At 44.1% G+C, this 15,203-nt stretch overlaps 2 protein-coding genes across 2 annotated transcripts; both read right to left on the bottom strand.

Moving 5' to 3' along the window:
- Window positions 1-1,741: 1,741 nt before the first annotated feature.
- On the bottom strand, window positions 1,742-7,820 carry LOC130022519 (putative gustatory receptor clone PTE01). Its single transcript, XM_056113282.1, has 2 exons — window positions 7,747-7,820; window positions 1,742-2,681 (listed from the first exon to the last, which is right to left on the bottom strand). The coding sequence occupies exons 1-2, from the start codon at window positions 7,818-7,820 to the stop codon at window positions 1,742-1,744; spliced, it is 1,014 nt and encodes a 337-aa protein (XP_055969257.1).
- A 5,996-nt stretch (window positions 7,821-13,816) lies between these two features.
- Window positions 13,817-14,743, bottom strand: LOC130022369 (olfactory receptor 18-like). The gene has a single exon (XM_056113113.1). The coding sequence runs from the start codon at window positions 14,741-14,743 to the stop codon at window positions 13,817-13,819; it is 927 nt and encodes a 308-aa protein (XP_055969088.1).
- Between the last annotated feature and the right edge of the window lie 460 nt (window positions 14,744-15,203).

Below are 15,203 nucleotides of genomic sequence, written 5' to 3'. Positions count from 1 at the left end.
TGCCTTGGTAACTGCTGTGCTGTATACTCCAGCCCCAAAGTAATTTACTTTGGATTGCTTGTGACAATAAAGATCTCACAATGGTGTTCCTAAGTGATTATCTGAGGATTTATGTGCTGCTTGGTGCTAGTTGAATCTTTTGTCTTATTGTTTCCCTTAGTGGGTTTCTATGCAATTTTCCCCAGATAATTTGCTGTCTTTCTACTGGGCTGTCAGGACTGTGAAATTTGGAGGTGCATATGTGGCCAGCATTCCAGGAGCCACAGAACTGGGTTGATTCAGCAGCCTGGCTTCTCTTTGAGATTCCTCATAGAGCTGAGAAGCTGGGCCATTTATAGGTCAGAGGATGTCCCACACACCACACTAATTTCTTACTTCTCTCTCTCCTGCCCAGCTTGCACTGTAGAGTGATCTGGGTTTATATACATTAGGTCTTTCTATTATTAGATTTTTCTATGGTATATCCTGTGAGTTCTCTTGATTAGAAAAACCAATCAAATTGCTTGCGCAAATGAATGTGTTTGACTGACCTGACTGGCACTTAGCTGCTTTACAAAAGACAGTGATAAAAGTAAGTTTTGAAAGGCCAGAGCGATCACACAGCAGGTAGGGCGTTTTCCTTGCACACAGCAGACCCAGGTTTGATCCCCAGCATCCTATATGGTCTCCAGGAACCTCCTGGAGTAATTCCTGAATGAAGAGCCAGGAGTAACTCCTGAGCATCTCTGGGTGTGACCCAAGAAGAAAAAAAATAGTAAGCTTTGAGTGTCAGGGAGAGAACCAGAGGTTTTGGGTAGTTCATGCTTACAGGAGCAGCCGGGCTTCAATCTCAGTCACTGCATGGTCCCCAAAATGTTGTTGGCAGGCCCTACACTACAGGATGATACCCTCTAAATACAGCCCTGTGCTTCCCATATGAAGCCAAGATGGAGGGATAGTTCACTGCATTTTCTCGTATAACATTGATCATTGATTTGCTCAAAGCCAAAGTTTCAGAAACAGCGACATAGATCATAGAAAATGGTTGATAACTCTGTGTATTTTATTGACTTATATAATTGTATAATTAATTTTTCTGGGGGGTGCTCACAAATAGTAGTGTTTAGAGCTTATTCCTGGCTCTGCACACATGGATCAGTCCTGGCAGCGTTTGGGGGACCAGATGTGGTGCCAGGGATCAAACTTGGGCTGGCTGTGTGCAAGGCAGATGCCCAATCTGCTGTACTACCACTCAACCCTGATTTTGTATTGTAAAAGGCAACTTTGTATTTATAAATAATATCTGGGTCATAGGTGAGAAACATTTAATTCTGAGGGAGATAGAGTTCAGTTTAATGAGATAGTTGAAACATGCATAATTTCAGAATACCCCCCACTCCAATGAAAGAAGGACTGAAATAAGCAAATCTATTTATATATTTGCTTTTTGGATCACACCCAGCAGTGCTCAGGTGTTACTTCTGGCTCTGCACTCATGAATTACTCCCCACAGTGCTTGGGGGACCATATGGGATGCTGGAAATCAAACCCGGATTGGGCATGTGCAAGGCAAACGCCAAACCCACTGTACTTACCACTCCATCAACTGAAATAAGCAATTTTGTAATCGGCAGTTAGGGAAACAAAGATGAAACAAGCTGCACTCAAACCACTTATGTGACCAGGCAATCATATTTGCCTATTGCAGAGGATTGATTTTGGAGTAATTTCTAATCATATGATAAGAGCACAAATATAATGATTAGGCTAAAGTGAGAAGCTTCTGGAAGGCTCTCTTGATGTCCTTATTTCTCAGACTGTAGAGGAAGGGGTTCAGCATGGGGACAACCATTGTGTACATAACTGAAGTCACTGCCTCCTTTCTGGGGGAATCAGACATAGCTGAGCTGAAGTACACCCCAATGGATGTTCCATAAAATAAGCAAACAACGGACAGGTGAGAGCCACATGTGGAGAAGGCTTTGGACCTCCCTCCTTTGGAAGAGACTCTCAAAAAAGAGGACACGATTCTGGAATAAGAGTACAGGATCCCTGAGACTGGCACTCCAACAAAAATAGCAGCGATAAAATATATCAGTAGGGTATCAGTGGAGGTATCCTCACAGGACAGCTTTAGGAGTTGAGGGGGGTCACAGAAGAAATGAGGAATTTCCACATGGGTGCAAAAGGTGAGCTGTAACATCATCGAGACATGTATCTGGGAGTCCAACAGGCTGATGCAAACAGATGCCAGAAGCAGCAGGCTACAGAGGCGGGGGTTCATGAGGACAGGGTAGTGCAGAGGGTGACAGATGGCCACAAAGCGATCATACGCCATCACCGTGAGAAGTGAACAGTCCAAATAGCCAAAAAGGTAAAAAAGAGACACTTGCACCAGGCAGCCTGCATGGGAAATGGTTTTTCTCTGAGTGAGAATATCCCAAATCATCTTTGGCACCGTGGTGGAGGTAAAGTCAATGTCAGCCGTGGACAGGTTGGAGAGGAAGAAGTACATGGGTGTGTGGAGGTGGGGGTCGGAGCTGACGGCCAGGATGATGAGCAGGTTCCCCATAATGGTGACCAGATACATGGACAGGAAGAGGCAGAAGAGGAGAGGCTGGACTTGCGGGTCATCGGAGAGTCCCAGGAGGAGGAATTGCACAGCCCCTGTTCCATTGTGAGGGTCCACGGAGCAGACACACCTTTGGGAAAATCAATGAGAGAGGAAACAGGTATCTAGGACCTCATTACTGTGTCTATACTTTATATTTAAGCAATAAACAAATACAGGCATTTCATTTGAGTCCTATACATATTAAAAATGCTCTTGAGATCACATGGCTCTTTTGCCCGGAAGGAAGCATAACATGAAGCTGGCCATAACCATGCCACCGGACTCTGCCCAGGCTGTTTCACTTGGGGCTCCCCAGAGGGCGGTGGCTGAGATCCCTCCCAGCTCCAAGGGTCCCAGCCTGGCAGCTGAAAACCTCGAGAACCCAACCGCCGCCTTGTTTTAGACCATTCCCCACATGCCCATGCTGAGTCTCACACATGAATGAACATATTCTTGGACAGACAAATCATAAAACACTCCCTAACCATTCTCTATAAGTACCACAACACATTTGATGGGGTTCAGATAGTAGGCAACAAATCATAGAGAAAAAATATATATGCATATATACATATTTTCATATATATATACATTTACGAAAGCTCACATCACTCAATCTTTAACATGTTAATGATATCCTAAAGAATGCCTTAATGGCCACTGCCAAAATAAAAAATCTTCACACTGTTTTCTATATGAATACTTTTTTTTTTTGCTTTTTTTGGGTCACGCCCGGCATTGCACAGGGGTTACTCCTGGCTCATACACTCAGGAATTACTCCTGGTGGTGCTCGGGGGACCATATGGGATCCTGGGAATCGAACCTGGATCAGCTGTCTACAGGCAAACATCCTACCTTCTGTGCTATCGCTCCATCTCCTATGAATAGCTTTTTGTAAGCATTTTCAGCGGTTCTTCATAACAGACAATGCAAAATATGTTATTTTGGTTGTGCTTTGGGACGGGGATCAGGGCTTGAGATGGAAACATCTCAAATTTGGTGGTGGGAAGGTGTACTGGTGGTGGGATTGATGTTTGAATATTAAATTTAAACAACATAACCAAACCTTATAAAATAAAAAATTTAAATAAAAAATAAATTTGATTATTAAAAAAATACTCTTGTCTATAACAACACAAAAGTTCAAAAACAATTTTCACTGGACAACTTCTTGCGTTGCTGTAAGCGTTGATTTTGGAAAGATAGAATTAAAGCAACATGAGGAACAAATGAAAAGTCAGTCAGAATGAAACAGTTACTACGCTTGTTTTTTTGGGGGGGGGATCACACGGGTCTGTGCTCAGGGTTTATTTCTGGTTCTGTGCTTAGTGACCACTCCCAGCAATGATTAGACACCCATATGAGGTGCTGTGGATCACACTCAGGTTGACCACATGCAAAGAAAGCTCTCTCCCCACTGAACTATCACTTTGCTTCTACCTCTACACTTTTTCATTATTAACAAAAAAATATAAGAGATTCAGAAAGTCTCTAAAAGGAAACCTATTAAAGAACAATAATAAGCAGTAAATTATTTTACTCACATACGAGGCAAGTTTTTCTTGCTCTGGATTACTTGTGATCACACTGTAGTAAGTATGTAGCTTTATTTCCCCCTTCACCAGTATTTCAAATGTTGGCTGCTAATTAGGGGTGTGTGTGTGTGTGTGTGTGTGTGTGTGTGTGTGCGCGCACACGCACGCATGCGTGCACGAGCCACAACTCAGGAAATGGAACTCAGGACCTGATGCATGCAAGTTAAATGTTTTACCACTAATCTGTATCCCCCGTTCCCAATCTCTGCAATTTGAAGCCAAAACACTGATTTCTTCTGCCCTCCCTTGGGCTACATGCGACTTCAGACAAGTGTAGGAGGTTTGACATACTCTCCCAGCGCAGAGTTCTGTTTCCTTGTTTGTGTGGTATTAATCTCTTCTTTGTGTAGCAATAATCACTCTGGTGCAAGCTGAATTTAGACTTTGGCTCTGGAACTAAGTGGAGAACTGAGACAACGGGCACCATCTTGAACTTTCCCTCTCTGCTCTGGATGGACCAGCCCTGCAGCCTGGTGACAAGTGTCCCTTCTGAGCTATTTCTTGCCAGCCATTGTGCATGTTGAAATGAGCGGCGCTGAGCTGCATGGATTGACCTGGTTAGTCATCCCATACATATCAATAACGTGATTTTCATAGGGCCAGTAATTATTGTCTCTGAGACCAATGATATGACATTAGGATTTTTTTTCCATGTCACCCTGAGGCAGGCGTCTCATCCAGACCTTCTGTAGTCTTAGGATGAAATTGTGATGAACACTGGAGCCAGGGGAAATCATTTTATTCTTATCAGATTGTTTGTGTGTTTGGGTACCTATGTGTAGTTAGGGACAAGGATACATTTTGAGTGGTGTTAGGAGTTCACTGGACTCTAAGACATCTTGTGAAAAAAACTGTACTCATGGGGAAGTTGAGTAGAATGAATGGAGAAAAAAGGAAGGACAAAAAGAAAAGGTCCAGGGGAGAGTCTCTTGATAAAGTCTGCATTACTAAGAGCAAGGACACATTGACAAGCTTAACAGTGGTCGCTTCCCATGCCTTTGATCAAAGCAAATTCCATATTTAAGGAGTTATATAAAGAAATAGTCAAGGCACATCTGTGATTGAAGCCCAGCTGATACACAGGTGAAAGCTATTATTCATAATTGGTGTTTAACAATGAAGAAATAAACTTGACGGCCATGGGAGAAATATTTGAGTCAGAGCCACAGAGACAGAACTCCTTCAAAGTCCATCCAGTGAAAAAATGATATATAGGTGAAAGAGCAGAGATGTGATATATATTGCATGTAGCACAGAAGATATGATAATTAAGGTGAAAGAACAGAGAAAAACCTGGGTATGGAAGAAGAAACAGCTAATTAAAGCGGAGATGTACCACTTGCCCCACTGGAATTTCAAGTGTACAGAAAGAGTTTGTGTTGGGGTCTGGAGAGGTAATGCAATGGGGAGGAAACTTGCCTTGCATGCACATGGCTGGATGGCTGGCCCCTGTTCCATTCCCAGTAGCCCTCTTTGTTTCTGGAGCCAGCCAGGAGTAATTCCTGAATGCAAAGCCAGGAGTAACCCCTGAGCACCCTAAGGTGTGGCTCAAAATCATACAAACAAATACTTAGAAAAATACCAGATGCAATGGAATAAGGCTGCCCACACATCTTGTGCTTAATGAGTTACAATATGCTGTAAAGTGTAAAAGGACACATCATATTCATCAAATGTTGTCATAAGGAAATCACCAGCAAAGTTCCCTGGTGTCATTGTTATCTTCTCCTCACCGTAATGATCAGTATCATCAAGTATATAACCAAAAGGGCGTGCTTGGGGAAGAGTTTGAGAGATTCAGTTAAGGTCTCTTGGACTAGACCAAAGGAAGCTAGAAATGGTGGAGGGGAGAGCAGAACTCTTCATGAAACATCTGTCTCCTCTAACAGGAAAAGCAAACCTGAGCTCCCTGTGTGTCTGTACAGGTGCATGAGATGCATATGGTTCCCCTCCCCTGTGCCCCCTCTCTATCTTCAGATGTCATTGATCTGGATAAGAGGACAAGAGTCAGGACAATCTTGCCCATCTATGCCCCTCACCACTCACTGGTCTCTGCCTGGTCTCTGCTGGCTCATTCTTGGACTGGGGTCCTCGGCTCTCTCCTCCCTCATGAGTGATGAGGGCTGAGACTCCGTGCTTGAGATGGGGAGGAAGGTGAAGTCAGGCATGAACCCTCACAGGTAATGGTGGTAAAAGGGGATGCAGGGAGGAACTCACTGAGAAATACCCTCCAGGGCTTTGTGGCTGACTCCTTTATTACTCCTCCATGGCCAGAGGGATCAATACACAGGACAAATAGTGAGAGCCAGTGTTCCTTGTTAGCGCAGTCTCTGAGGGCCTCCTAATTGGAAGTGATTCTCATCCAGAAAAAGGAGGAATGGAATGTCAATAGAAGTTGTGGCCTTTATGCACAATTTCACCAGTACATTGGCCCTCCCGTTGATCGTCGATTTGCTCGAGCGGGCCCAGTAACGTCTCCATTGGAGACTTTATTGTTACTGTGTCTGGCATATCGAATACTCTCGGTAGCTTGCCGGGCTCTCCGAGAGGGGTGGAGGAATTGAACTCGGGTCAGCCAACATTGTTGGCCTCTTGTAAGGCGAACGCCCTACCCGCTGTGCTATCGCTCCAGCCCAGTACATTGAATCTATCTCAAATATTCTAACATTAACTCCAGACATTATTAATGTATGTTCATAATAGTTACACCACAGGAGAATTAATTGCAATGCATTTGCATTAAATAAAATATCATGAGTCAATAAGGATACTCTTTTTTTAAAAAATATTTATTAGTGAAACACCATGAGGTACAGTTGTAGAGTTACAATTTTTTGTGCTTGGGTTTCAGTTATACAATGATCGAATACCCATCCCTCCACCAGTATCCATTCTCCACCACCACTGATCCCAGTATCCCTCCCACCCCCCACCCCTACATCCCTCCCTGCCTCTGTTGTAGGGCATAATAAGGATATTCTTAAGAGTATCTCTAATTCAGAATTTTTAAAAAATTTTTGGCATATTAAGAATGTCATATTTCTTTGATTTCATTGAAAGGAACATGCAATTTTTTTGTGTTTTAATTTTAGAAATCTTTAAATAACCTTGTTTTTCATATTGCTTTAGTTTGGCCTTTGCAAAATCAATGCATGTGGCAACAGGATGGAGGAAAAGTCAGTGATGAAAAAGAGAATGAGATGAGTGAGATGTTTGTCACATCCTTGAAAAATAGATACAAGTGCATAGGACTCGCGTGTCACTATGAACACTAACAAACTGATTATGTACAAAATACAGATACAATGATGACGTCCTGTATGTCTCATATACATACGCACATATAAATGTATCTTCTCATTTATATTTCCAGAAGTTGTCTTTGCTCTGTGGACCACACGTTGTCACAGGGTTTGTGGAATTCCTCCCCTGGGACTCTCCGATGATCCACAAATCCAGCCTCTCCTCTTTGGTCTGTTCCTGTCCTTGTACCTGGTCACGATCACCATAAACCTGCTCATCATCCTGACTGTCAGCTCAGGTCCCCACCTACTTACCCCATGTACTTCTTCCTCTCCCTCCTGTCCACTGTTGACAATGGCTTTACCTCTACTGAGGTACCATGGGACATTGATGCTCATCGTAGAATCCTCTTTTCTGCAGGCTGCCAGATGCAGTTTTCTCATTTTAGTCTTTTTGGGCTATATGGAGAGTTGACTTCTCATCTCCATTGGTAACTCTCACCTGAGTCTGTGTCTCCTAAAGCAACTAGTTGCCAGGGATATGAATCAAAATGTCATTATACTTATTTCACATGCTGGAAATCACTTGATCACTTGATCTCCTGTTACTCATCGATTTGCTCGAGTGGGCTCCAGTAATGTCTCCATTTATCCCTGTTGCGTGCTAGCGTAGCCCAATGGCATCTGCTCATTCTAGGAACCTGAAGAGCCTCAAACTGATCATTCATGGTCTTGACGAAGAAGTCTGTCCATCTCGTAGGTGGGCGTCCACGTGATCTTTTGACATCCCGTGGAATTCAGTCGGTAATGGCTCTAGTTCAACGGGCGTCTTTAAATCTCATTACGTGACCAGCCCATCTGATTTTCGATGCCTTGACAAAAGAGACAGTGTCCCTGATTCCTGAGCGTTGATGGAGGTTGGAACACTGGACTCTATATCTCATTTGAGTGAAGCGTGATACTCCAAGTATAGCTCTTTTGATTCCTCTGAGAGATCCAATAGCATTCCCATCCTGTTTTCATAGGGCCCAGGTCTCTGAGGCACATGTTCATGCAGGAAGAACAGTGGAATCGAAGAGATGTGCTCAGAGCTGGATTTTCTTCATTCTCTTAGTTATTTCTTTGACACTCTTGAAGGCGTTCCATGTCACTCTCTTCCTCCTGCGTAACTCAGGTGCCAGGTCATTCGTCATGTTGACTTCTCGACCTTGGTATACATAACTGTTGCATTTGGAGATGGTTGTTCCATTGAGAGTAAATGGAAAGTCAGGAGCAAGACTGTTTCTCATGAACATTGTCTTTGTAAGATTTAGCTGTAATCTGACCTTTCCACACTCACGGTCAAGTCGGTCAACATTTGTTACGCTTGGCTGATGTTTGGTGTTATTAGAACAACGTCATCAGCAAAGCGGAGGTGGTGAGTTGCCACCATCTATCTTCACTTCCCTTTCCAGTCATCGCACTTAAGAGTTTCGGTGAAATAGTATCTGCCAAACCCCTCTCTTGACATGGATGATCACTTCTTTGTAGAATGGTGAGATCCTGGTAGTGAATTAGTAATACAGCTCAAGGAGGATACTGGTGTATTGAGTTTGTACACCCTGATTGGCTAGGGCTTCAATGAACCACTTCCATCTCAACAGAATCAGAGGCCTTCTTTAAATCAATGAATGTTAGACAGAGCGGCATCTTGAACTCCCGAGAAACCTCAATGAGCTTGGTTATTGTGTGGGTAGTGTCGATGGTGCTGAATCCTTTTCAGAACCTGGTTTGCTCACATGGTTGTCCTTCATCTAGTGTTCTGCCAATCCTATTCAAGATGACTTGAGTTAACAGCTTGTAGATGACAGACAATAGGCAGATTGGGCGATTGTTGCCAATGTCGTGTATGTCTCCCTTCTTGTATAGTAGTACAGAACTGCTGGTTTTCCATTGGGATGGAACCTTGCATTCAGACAGGTAGCATGTGAGGAACCGAGTCAGTGTATTGATGAGTACTGATGGTAGGTTTTTCGGTGTTCAGGTCTGACTTGTCTGGGCCAGGTGCTCTTTGTTTCTTTACTGACGAGATGGCGTGTTGGATTTTGGAATGAGAACTTTGGGAATGACAGATCCATCCTGCGGAATTTGATATGTGGGCAAGTGGACGGGGCTATTAAAGAGATCTGAGTAGAAATCATGAATAATCTTCTCCATTGCCCTTCTGGAATATGTGATAGATCCATCAGAATGTCGGAGGGCAGTCATCTTGGTCTTGTAGTTGGTGAAGGACAGGCAGGTGTTACAAATGCTTTTTCTGGCTTCTGCCACATCTACCAGCACTGCTGCTCTTCTGTCTTTGAGGTCTTCCTTGATGGCTTGTCTGCACTGTTTTGCGAGCTTGGACATTTGCTTGCTGTTGCCTAAGCCATGCGCCAAGCAACGTTTGTGAATAAGCTCAAGAGTGTTTGAAGACAGGAGTTTTTTTGTGGTTATCTCTCTCTTGGCGTTCCTCATACAATCACGGAGGTGCTGAACCAGTGAATCGTATTCCTCGTCAATGTTGTCAATGAAAGCATCTTCCCATGTTTCCGCAACAGAGACAAAGAGCTCCCAGTTGGTGATCATTCTGGGAGTTCTCTTTTCAAACCTTGCATTCCTTTCTCCACACTCTGTGAAGTAGAATTTTGCATGAAGGAGACAGTGGTCCGATTCCATTTGGAATTTTGGGATAATAGCAACATTAGTCAGGCAAAACTGTCGATTGAATATGATTTGGTCAATTTCATTGTGAAACTGTCCACCGGCAGACTCCCATGTCCAATGTTTAGATTTGGCCTTCTGGAACTGTGAGTTACCATGGATGGTCTTGGTCGACAGGATGAACTCAGACAGTCTGTCACCCTGTTCATTCCATTCTAGGCCATGGGCCCCGATATGGAGTTCTTTGGCTGATCTTCTCGGTCCTATCTTGGCATTAAAATCACCGACAATGATCTTGTAGAAGGTGTGGTCTACTTTGTAGAACTTCTCTAGCTTCATGTAGAACTTCTCAATTTCTCCTTCACCATAATTGGATGTTGGTATGTAGACAACGAAGATAGAAACTGCCGGCAGTGACAACTTGTGACCTCGGTAGGGCGTGAAGGATGAGCCGGTACGGGCCCCCTTCCCATGAGACTGCAGTTGCCCCATCACTGCCGGCTCATACCTGGCTTTCCAATAAGCTCTTAGGCGGCGGCCACTTTGTATGTGGTCCAAATGCATTTCTGCCAAAAGCCGCTGGGTTTTGATATTTATTTCTGAGTCTCTGTGATTATGGCGTTAATCAGCTTGATCAGGAGCCAGAGAGGCCATTTGTATGTGGCAACTTGGGGTCTCGTTGGGATGGGAAGGAAAGGGCCGGTTCCACCCCCATGTGGTAAGACCCCACGTGTCTCTTCACCACAGGCCCACACCAGACTGTCCAGACTGGCCTGTGGAGGATGGCGGTCACCGGGCTGCCAGGGGGAACAGGCCAAGGCATGAAACCTATTCCCACCTGGAGTGTCCTAGTGCCAGTAACCTACTGCAGGAACAGGATGCATTTCTGCCAAAAGCCTTTGAGTTCCGAGATTTGTTTCTGAGTCTCTGAGGTCATGGTCGTTAAGAAGTTTGATCAGGAACCAGACAGGCCATTCCTCCAGTTGTATAACTGAGCCCGAGGTGGTTTGTGGGTGTGTCTCCCACATACCTAACTTTTGGCCGTTTACTTTCTTGGTAAACTTTGTCCCAAGTTTTTGGGGTCTGGCTAACGGTACAGCAGCAATTATGGGGTATCTGAAAGTCTGACGGTGCCATCAGGCTGCTGAAGCACTCGCCTCACAGGTACAGATTGAACTGTGGAATCAAATAATAGATACTTCTGAGGTCTGGTTCCTATAGAGTTTGGTCATGGTTTCCTTCAAAACAAATTACAGAAGCGTGCTGGAAGTAGACTATAGACCAAACATGATTGCCACTCAATGCCTCTGTTCAAAACACAGAACCCAAAAGGAGAGAGAGAGAACAAAAGGAAATGCACTGCAACAGAGGAAGGTTGGGATGGGATTGATGGGGGCGTGGGAGGGATTCTGGGACCTGTGGTGGTGGAAGATGGGCGCTGGTGGAAGGATGGGTACTTGTTCATTGTATGACTGAAACCCAAGCACAAAAATTTGTGAGTGTATAACTGTACTTCGTGGTGTTTCACTAATAAAAAATATTAAAAAACAAATTAGGTGTCAGCTATGAATTGTTGGGGGTGTTCTTCCCAGATGCTTATAGGACAATGAGATTCTGAGGAATTAAATTCAGAGTTTTAGCTTATCAAATATTCACAATAACCTTTTGAGTTATATCCCCAGCACCTTGTTGCTTTACGACAAGCAGTTTTGAGAAGGAAAAATAGGGGGCAAAGAAGATGACCCAAAGTAATGGTTTTGGATTCAATACCAGACACTGCATGTCGCCTAAGTATACCCAATCTTGGCATTGGTGACCCCAGAATTACTGATTGGTGCTCAGGGATTACTCCCAGCTCTGCACTTGAATCACTTCTATCACTTCTGGTGGTGCTCAGGAGGTCGGTCATACGGATGGTGGAGATTGAACCATGGTTGGCCACAGGCAAGGCAAGTGCCTTGGTAACTGCTGTACTGTATACTCCAGCCCCAAGATAATTTACTTTGGATTGCTTGTGACAATATAGATCTCACAATGGTGTTCCTAAGTCATTATCTGAGAATTTATGTACTGTTTGGTGCTAGTTAAACCTTTTGTCTTATTGTCTCCCTTAGTGGGTTTCTATGCAATTTACCCCAGATAATTTGCTTTCTTTCTACTGGGCTGCCAGGACTGTGAAATTTGGAGGTGTCATGTGACTACATATGTGGCCAGCATTCCAGGAGTCATAGAACTGGGTTGATTCAGCAGCCTGGCATCTCTTTGAGATTCCTCATAGAGCTGTGAAGCTGGGCCATTTATAGGTCGGAGGATGTACCACACACCACACTAATTTCTTCCTTCTCTCTCTCCTGCCCAAATTGCACTGTAGAGTGATCTGGGTTTAAATACATTAGGTTTTTCTATGATTTGATTCTTCTATGGTTTGTTCTGTGAGGTCTTTTGATTAGAACAACCAATCACATGGCTTATGCAAATGAATGTTTGACTTACCTGTCTGGCACTTAGCTGCTTTACAAAAGACAGTGATAAGAATAAGTTTTGAGGGGCCAGACCAATTACACAGCGGGTAGGGAGTTTTCCTTGCATGCAACCGACCCAGGTTTGATCCCCAGCATCCTATATGGTCCCCAAGAACCTCCAGGAGAAATTCTTGAATGAAGAGCCAGGAGTAACTCCTGAGCATCGCTGGGTGAGACCCAAAAAGAAAAAAAAGGAGTAAGCTTTGAGTGTCAGGGAGAGAATCAGAGGTCTTGAGGATGTCATGCTTATGGGAGCAGCCTGGCTTCAATCTCAGTCACTGCACCAAATTGATGTTGGCAGGCCCACCACTACTGTATGATACCCTCCAAATCTAGCCCTGTGCTTCCCATATGAGGCCAAGATGGGGGGGGGGTAGTTCACTGCATTTTTTTGTACAACATTGATCAATGATTTGCCAAAGTCAAAATTTCATAAACACAGACATAGATCATAGAAAATTGTTGATAACTCTCTGCATTGTATTGACTTATATAATTGTATAATTAATTTTTCTGTGGGGTGCTCATACCGAGTAGTGCTTAGAGTTTATTCCCGGCTCTGCACACAGGGATCAGTCCTGGCAGCGCTTGGGGGACCAGATGTAGTGCCAGGGATCAAACTTGGGCTGGCTGTGTGCAAGGCAGATGCCCAACCTGCTGTACTATCACTCAACCCTGATTTTGTATTGTAAAAGGCAACTTTGTATTTATAAATAATATCTGGGTCATAGGTGAGAAACATTTGATTCTGAGGGAGATAGAGTTCAGTTTAATGAGATAGTTGAAACATGCATAATTTCAGAATACCCCCCCCCATTCCAATGAAAGAAGGACTGACATAAGCAAATCTATTTATTTATTTGCTTTTTGGATTACACCTGGCAGTGCTCAGGTGTTACTCCTGACTCTGCATTCATGAATTACTCCTCACAGTGCTTGGGGGACCATATGGGATGCTGGGATTAGAACCTGGATTGGCCGTGTGCAAGGCAAACGTCCAACCCACTGTACTACCCTCCAGCCCCTGAAATAAGCCATTTTACAATAGGCAGTTAGGGAGACAAAGATGGGACAAGCTGCACTCAAACCACTTATGTGACCAGGGAATCACATTTGCCTATTGCAGAGGATTGATTTTGGAGTAATTTCTAATCATATGAATAAGAGCACAAGTATAATGATTAGGTTAAAGTGAGAAGCTTCTGGAAGGCTCTCTTGATGTCCTTATTTCTCAGACTGTAGAGGAAGGGGTTCAGCATGGGGACAACCATTGTGTACATAACTGAGGTCACTGCCTCCTTTCTGGGGGAATCAGACATAGCTGAGCTGAAGTACACTCCAATGGCTGTTCCATAAAATAAGCAAACAACGGACAGGTGAAAGCCACATGTGGAGAAGGCTTTGGACCTCCCTCCTTTAGAAGAGACTCTCAAAACAGAGGACACGATTCTGGAATAAGAGTACAGGATCCCTGAGACTGGCACTCCACCAAAAATAGCAGCGATAAAATACATCAATAGGTTATCAGTCGAGGTATCCCCACAGGACAGCCTGAGGAGTTGAGGAATATCACAGAAGAAATGAGGAATTTCCACATGGGCACAAAAGGTGAGCTGCAACATCATCAAGACATGTATCTGGGAGTCCAACAGGCTGATGCAAACAGATGCTAGAAGTAACAGGCTACAGAGGCGTGGGTTCATGATGATGGGATAGTGCAGGGGGTGGCAGATGGCCACAAAGCGATCATACGCCATCACTGTGAGAAGTGAACAGTCCAAACAACCAAAGATGTAAAAAAGAGACAATTGCGCCAGGCAGCCTGAGTGAGAGATGGTTTTTCTCTGAGTGTGAATGTCCCAAATCACCTTTGGCACCGTGGTGGAGGTGAAGCCAATGTCAGTCATGGATAGGATGGAGAGGAAGAAGTACATGGGCGTGTGGAGGTGGGAGCTTGAACAGACGGCCAGGATGATGAGCAGGTTCCCTGTGATGGTGACCAGGTACATGGACAGGAAGAGGCAGAAGAGGAGAGGCTGGACTTGAGGGTCATCGGAGAGTCCCAGGAAGAGGAATTCCACGGTCCCTGTTCCATTGTGTGGGTCCATAGGGCAGAGACATCTTGGGAAAATCAATGAGACATAAAACCACTTTCCACGACCTCATTACTGTGTCTAAACTTTATATTTAATCAATAAACAGAGTCATTGCATTTGAGTACTATACACGTTAAAAATTCTCTTGGCTGTAACAACACAAATGGTCAAAAACTATTTTCACTGGACAGCTTTTTATGTGGCCATAGGCACTGATTTTGGAAAGAGTGAATTAAAGCAACACGAGGAACAACTTAAAGATCAGTCAGAATAAAACAGCTATACTTTTTTTTGGTGCCACACTGGTCTGTGCTCAGGATTTAGTTCTGGCTCTGTGCTCAGTGACCTCTCCCAGCAGTGCTTAGGGACCCATATGAGGTGCTGTGGATCAAACCCAGTTTGACCACATGCAAAACAAGATCCCTCCCTCCTGAACTATCTCTTTGGTTCTTTCTATACACTTTCTCACAAT

The sequence above is a fragment of the Sorex fumeus genome, unplaced genomic scaffold (assembly GCF_029834395.1).
Source record: "Sorex fumeus unplaced genomic scaffold, SorFum_2.1 ptg000019l, whole genome shotgun sequence".
NCBI lineage: Eukaryota > Metazoa > Chordata > Mammalia > Eulipotyphla > Soricidae > Sorex > Sorex fumeus.
Note: the sequence above shows the minus strand (reverse complement) of the source record. Positions and strands in the feature narration are given on the sequence as shown.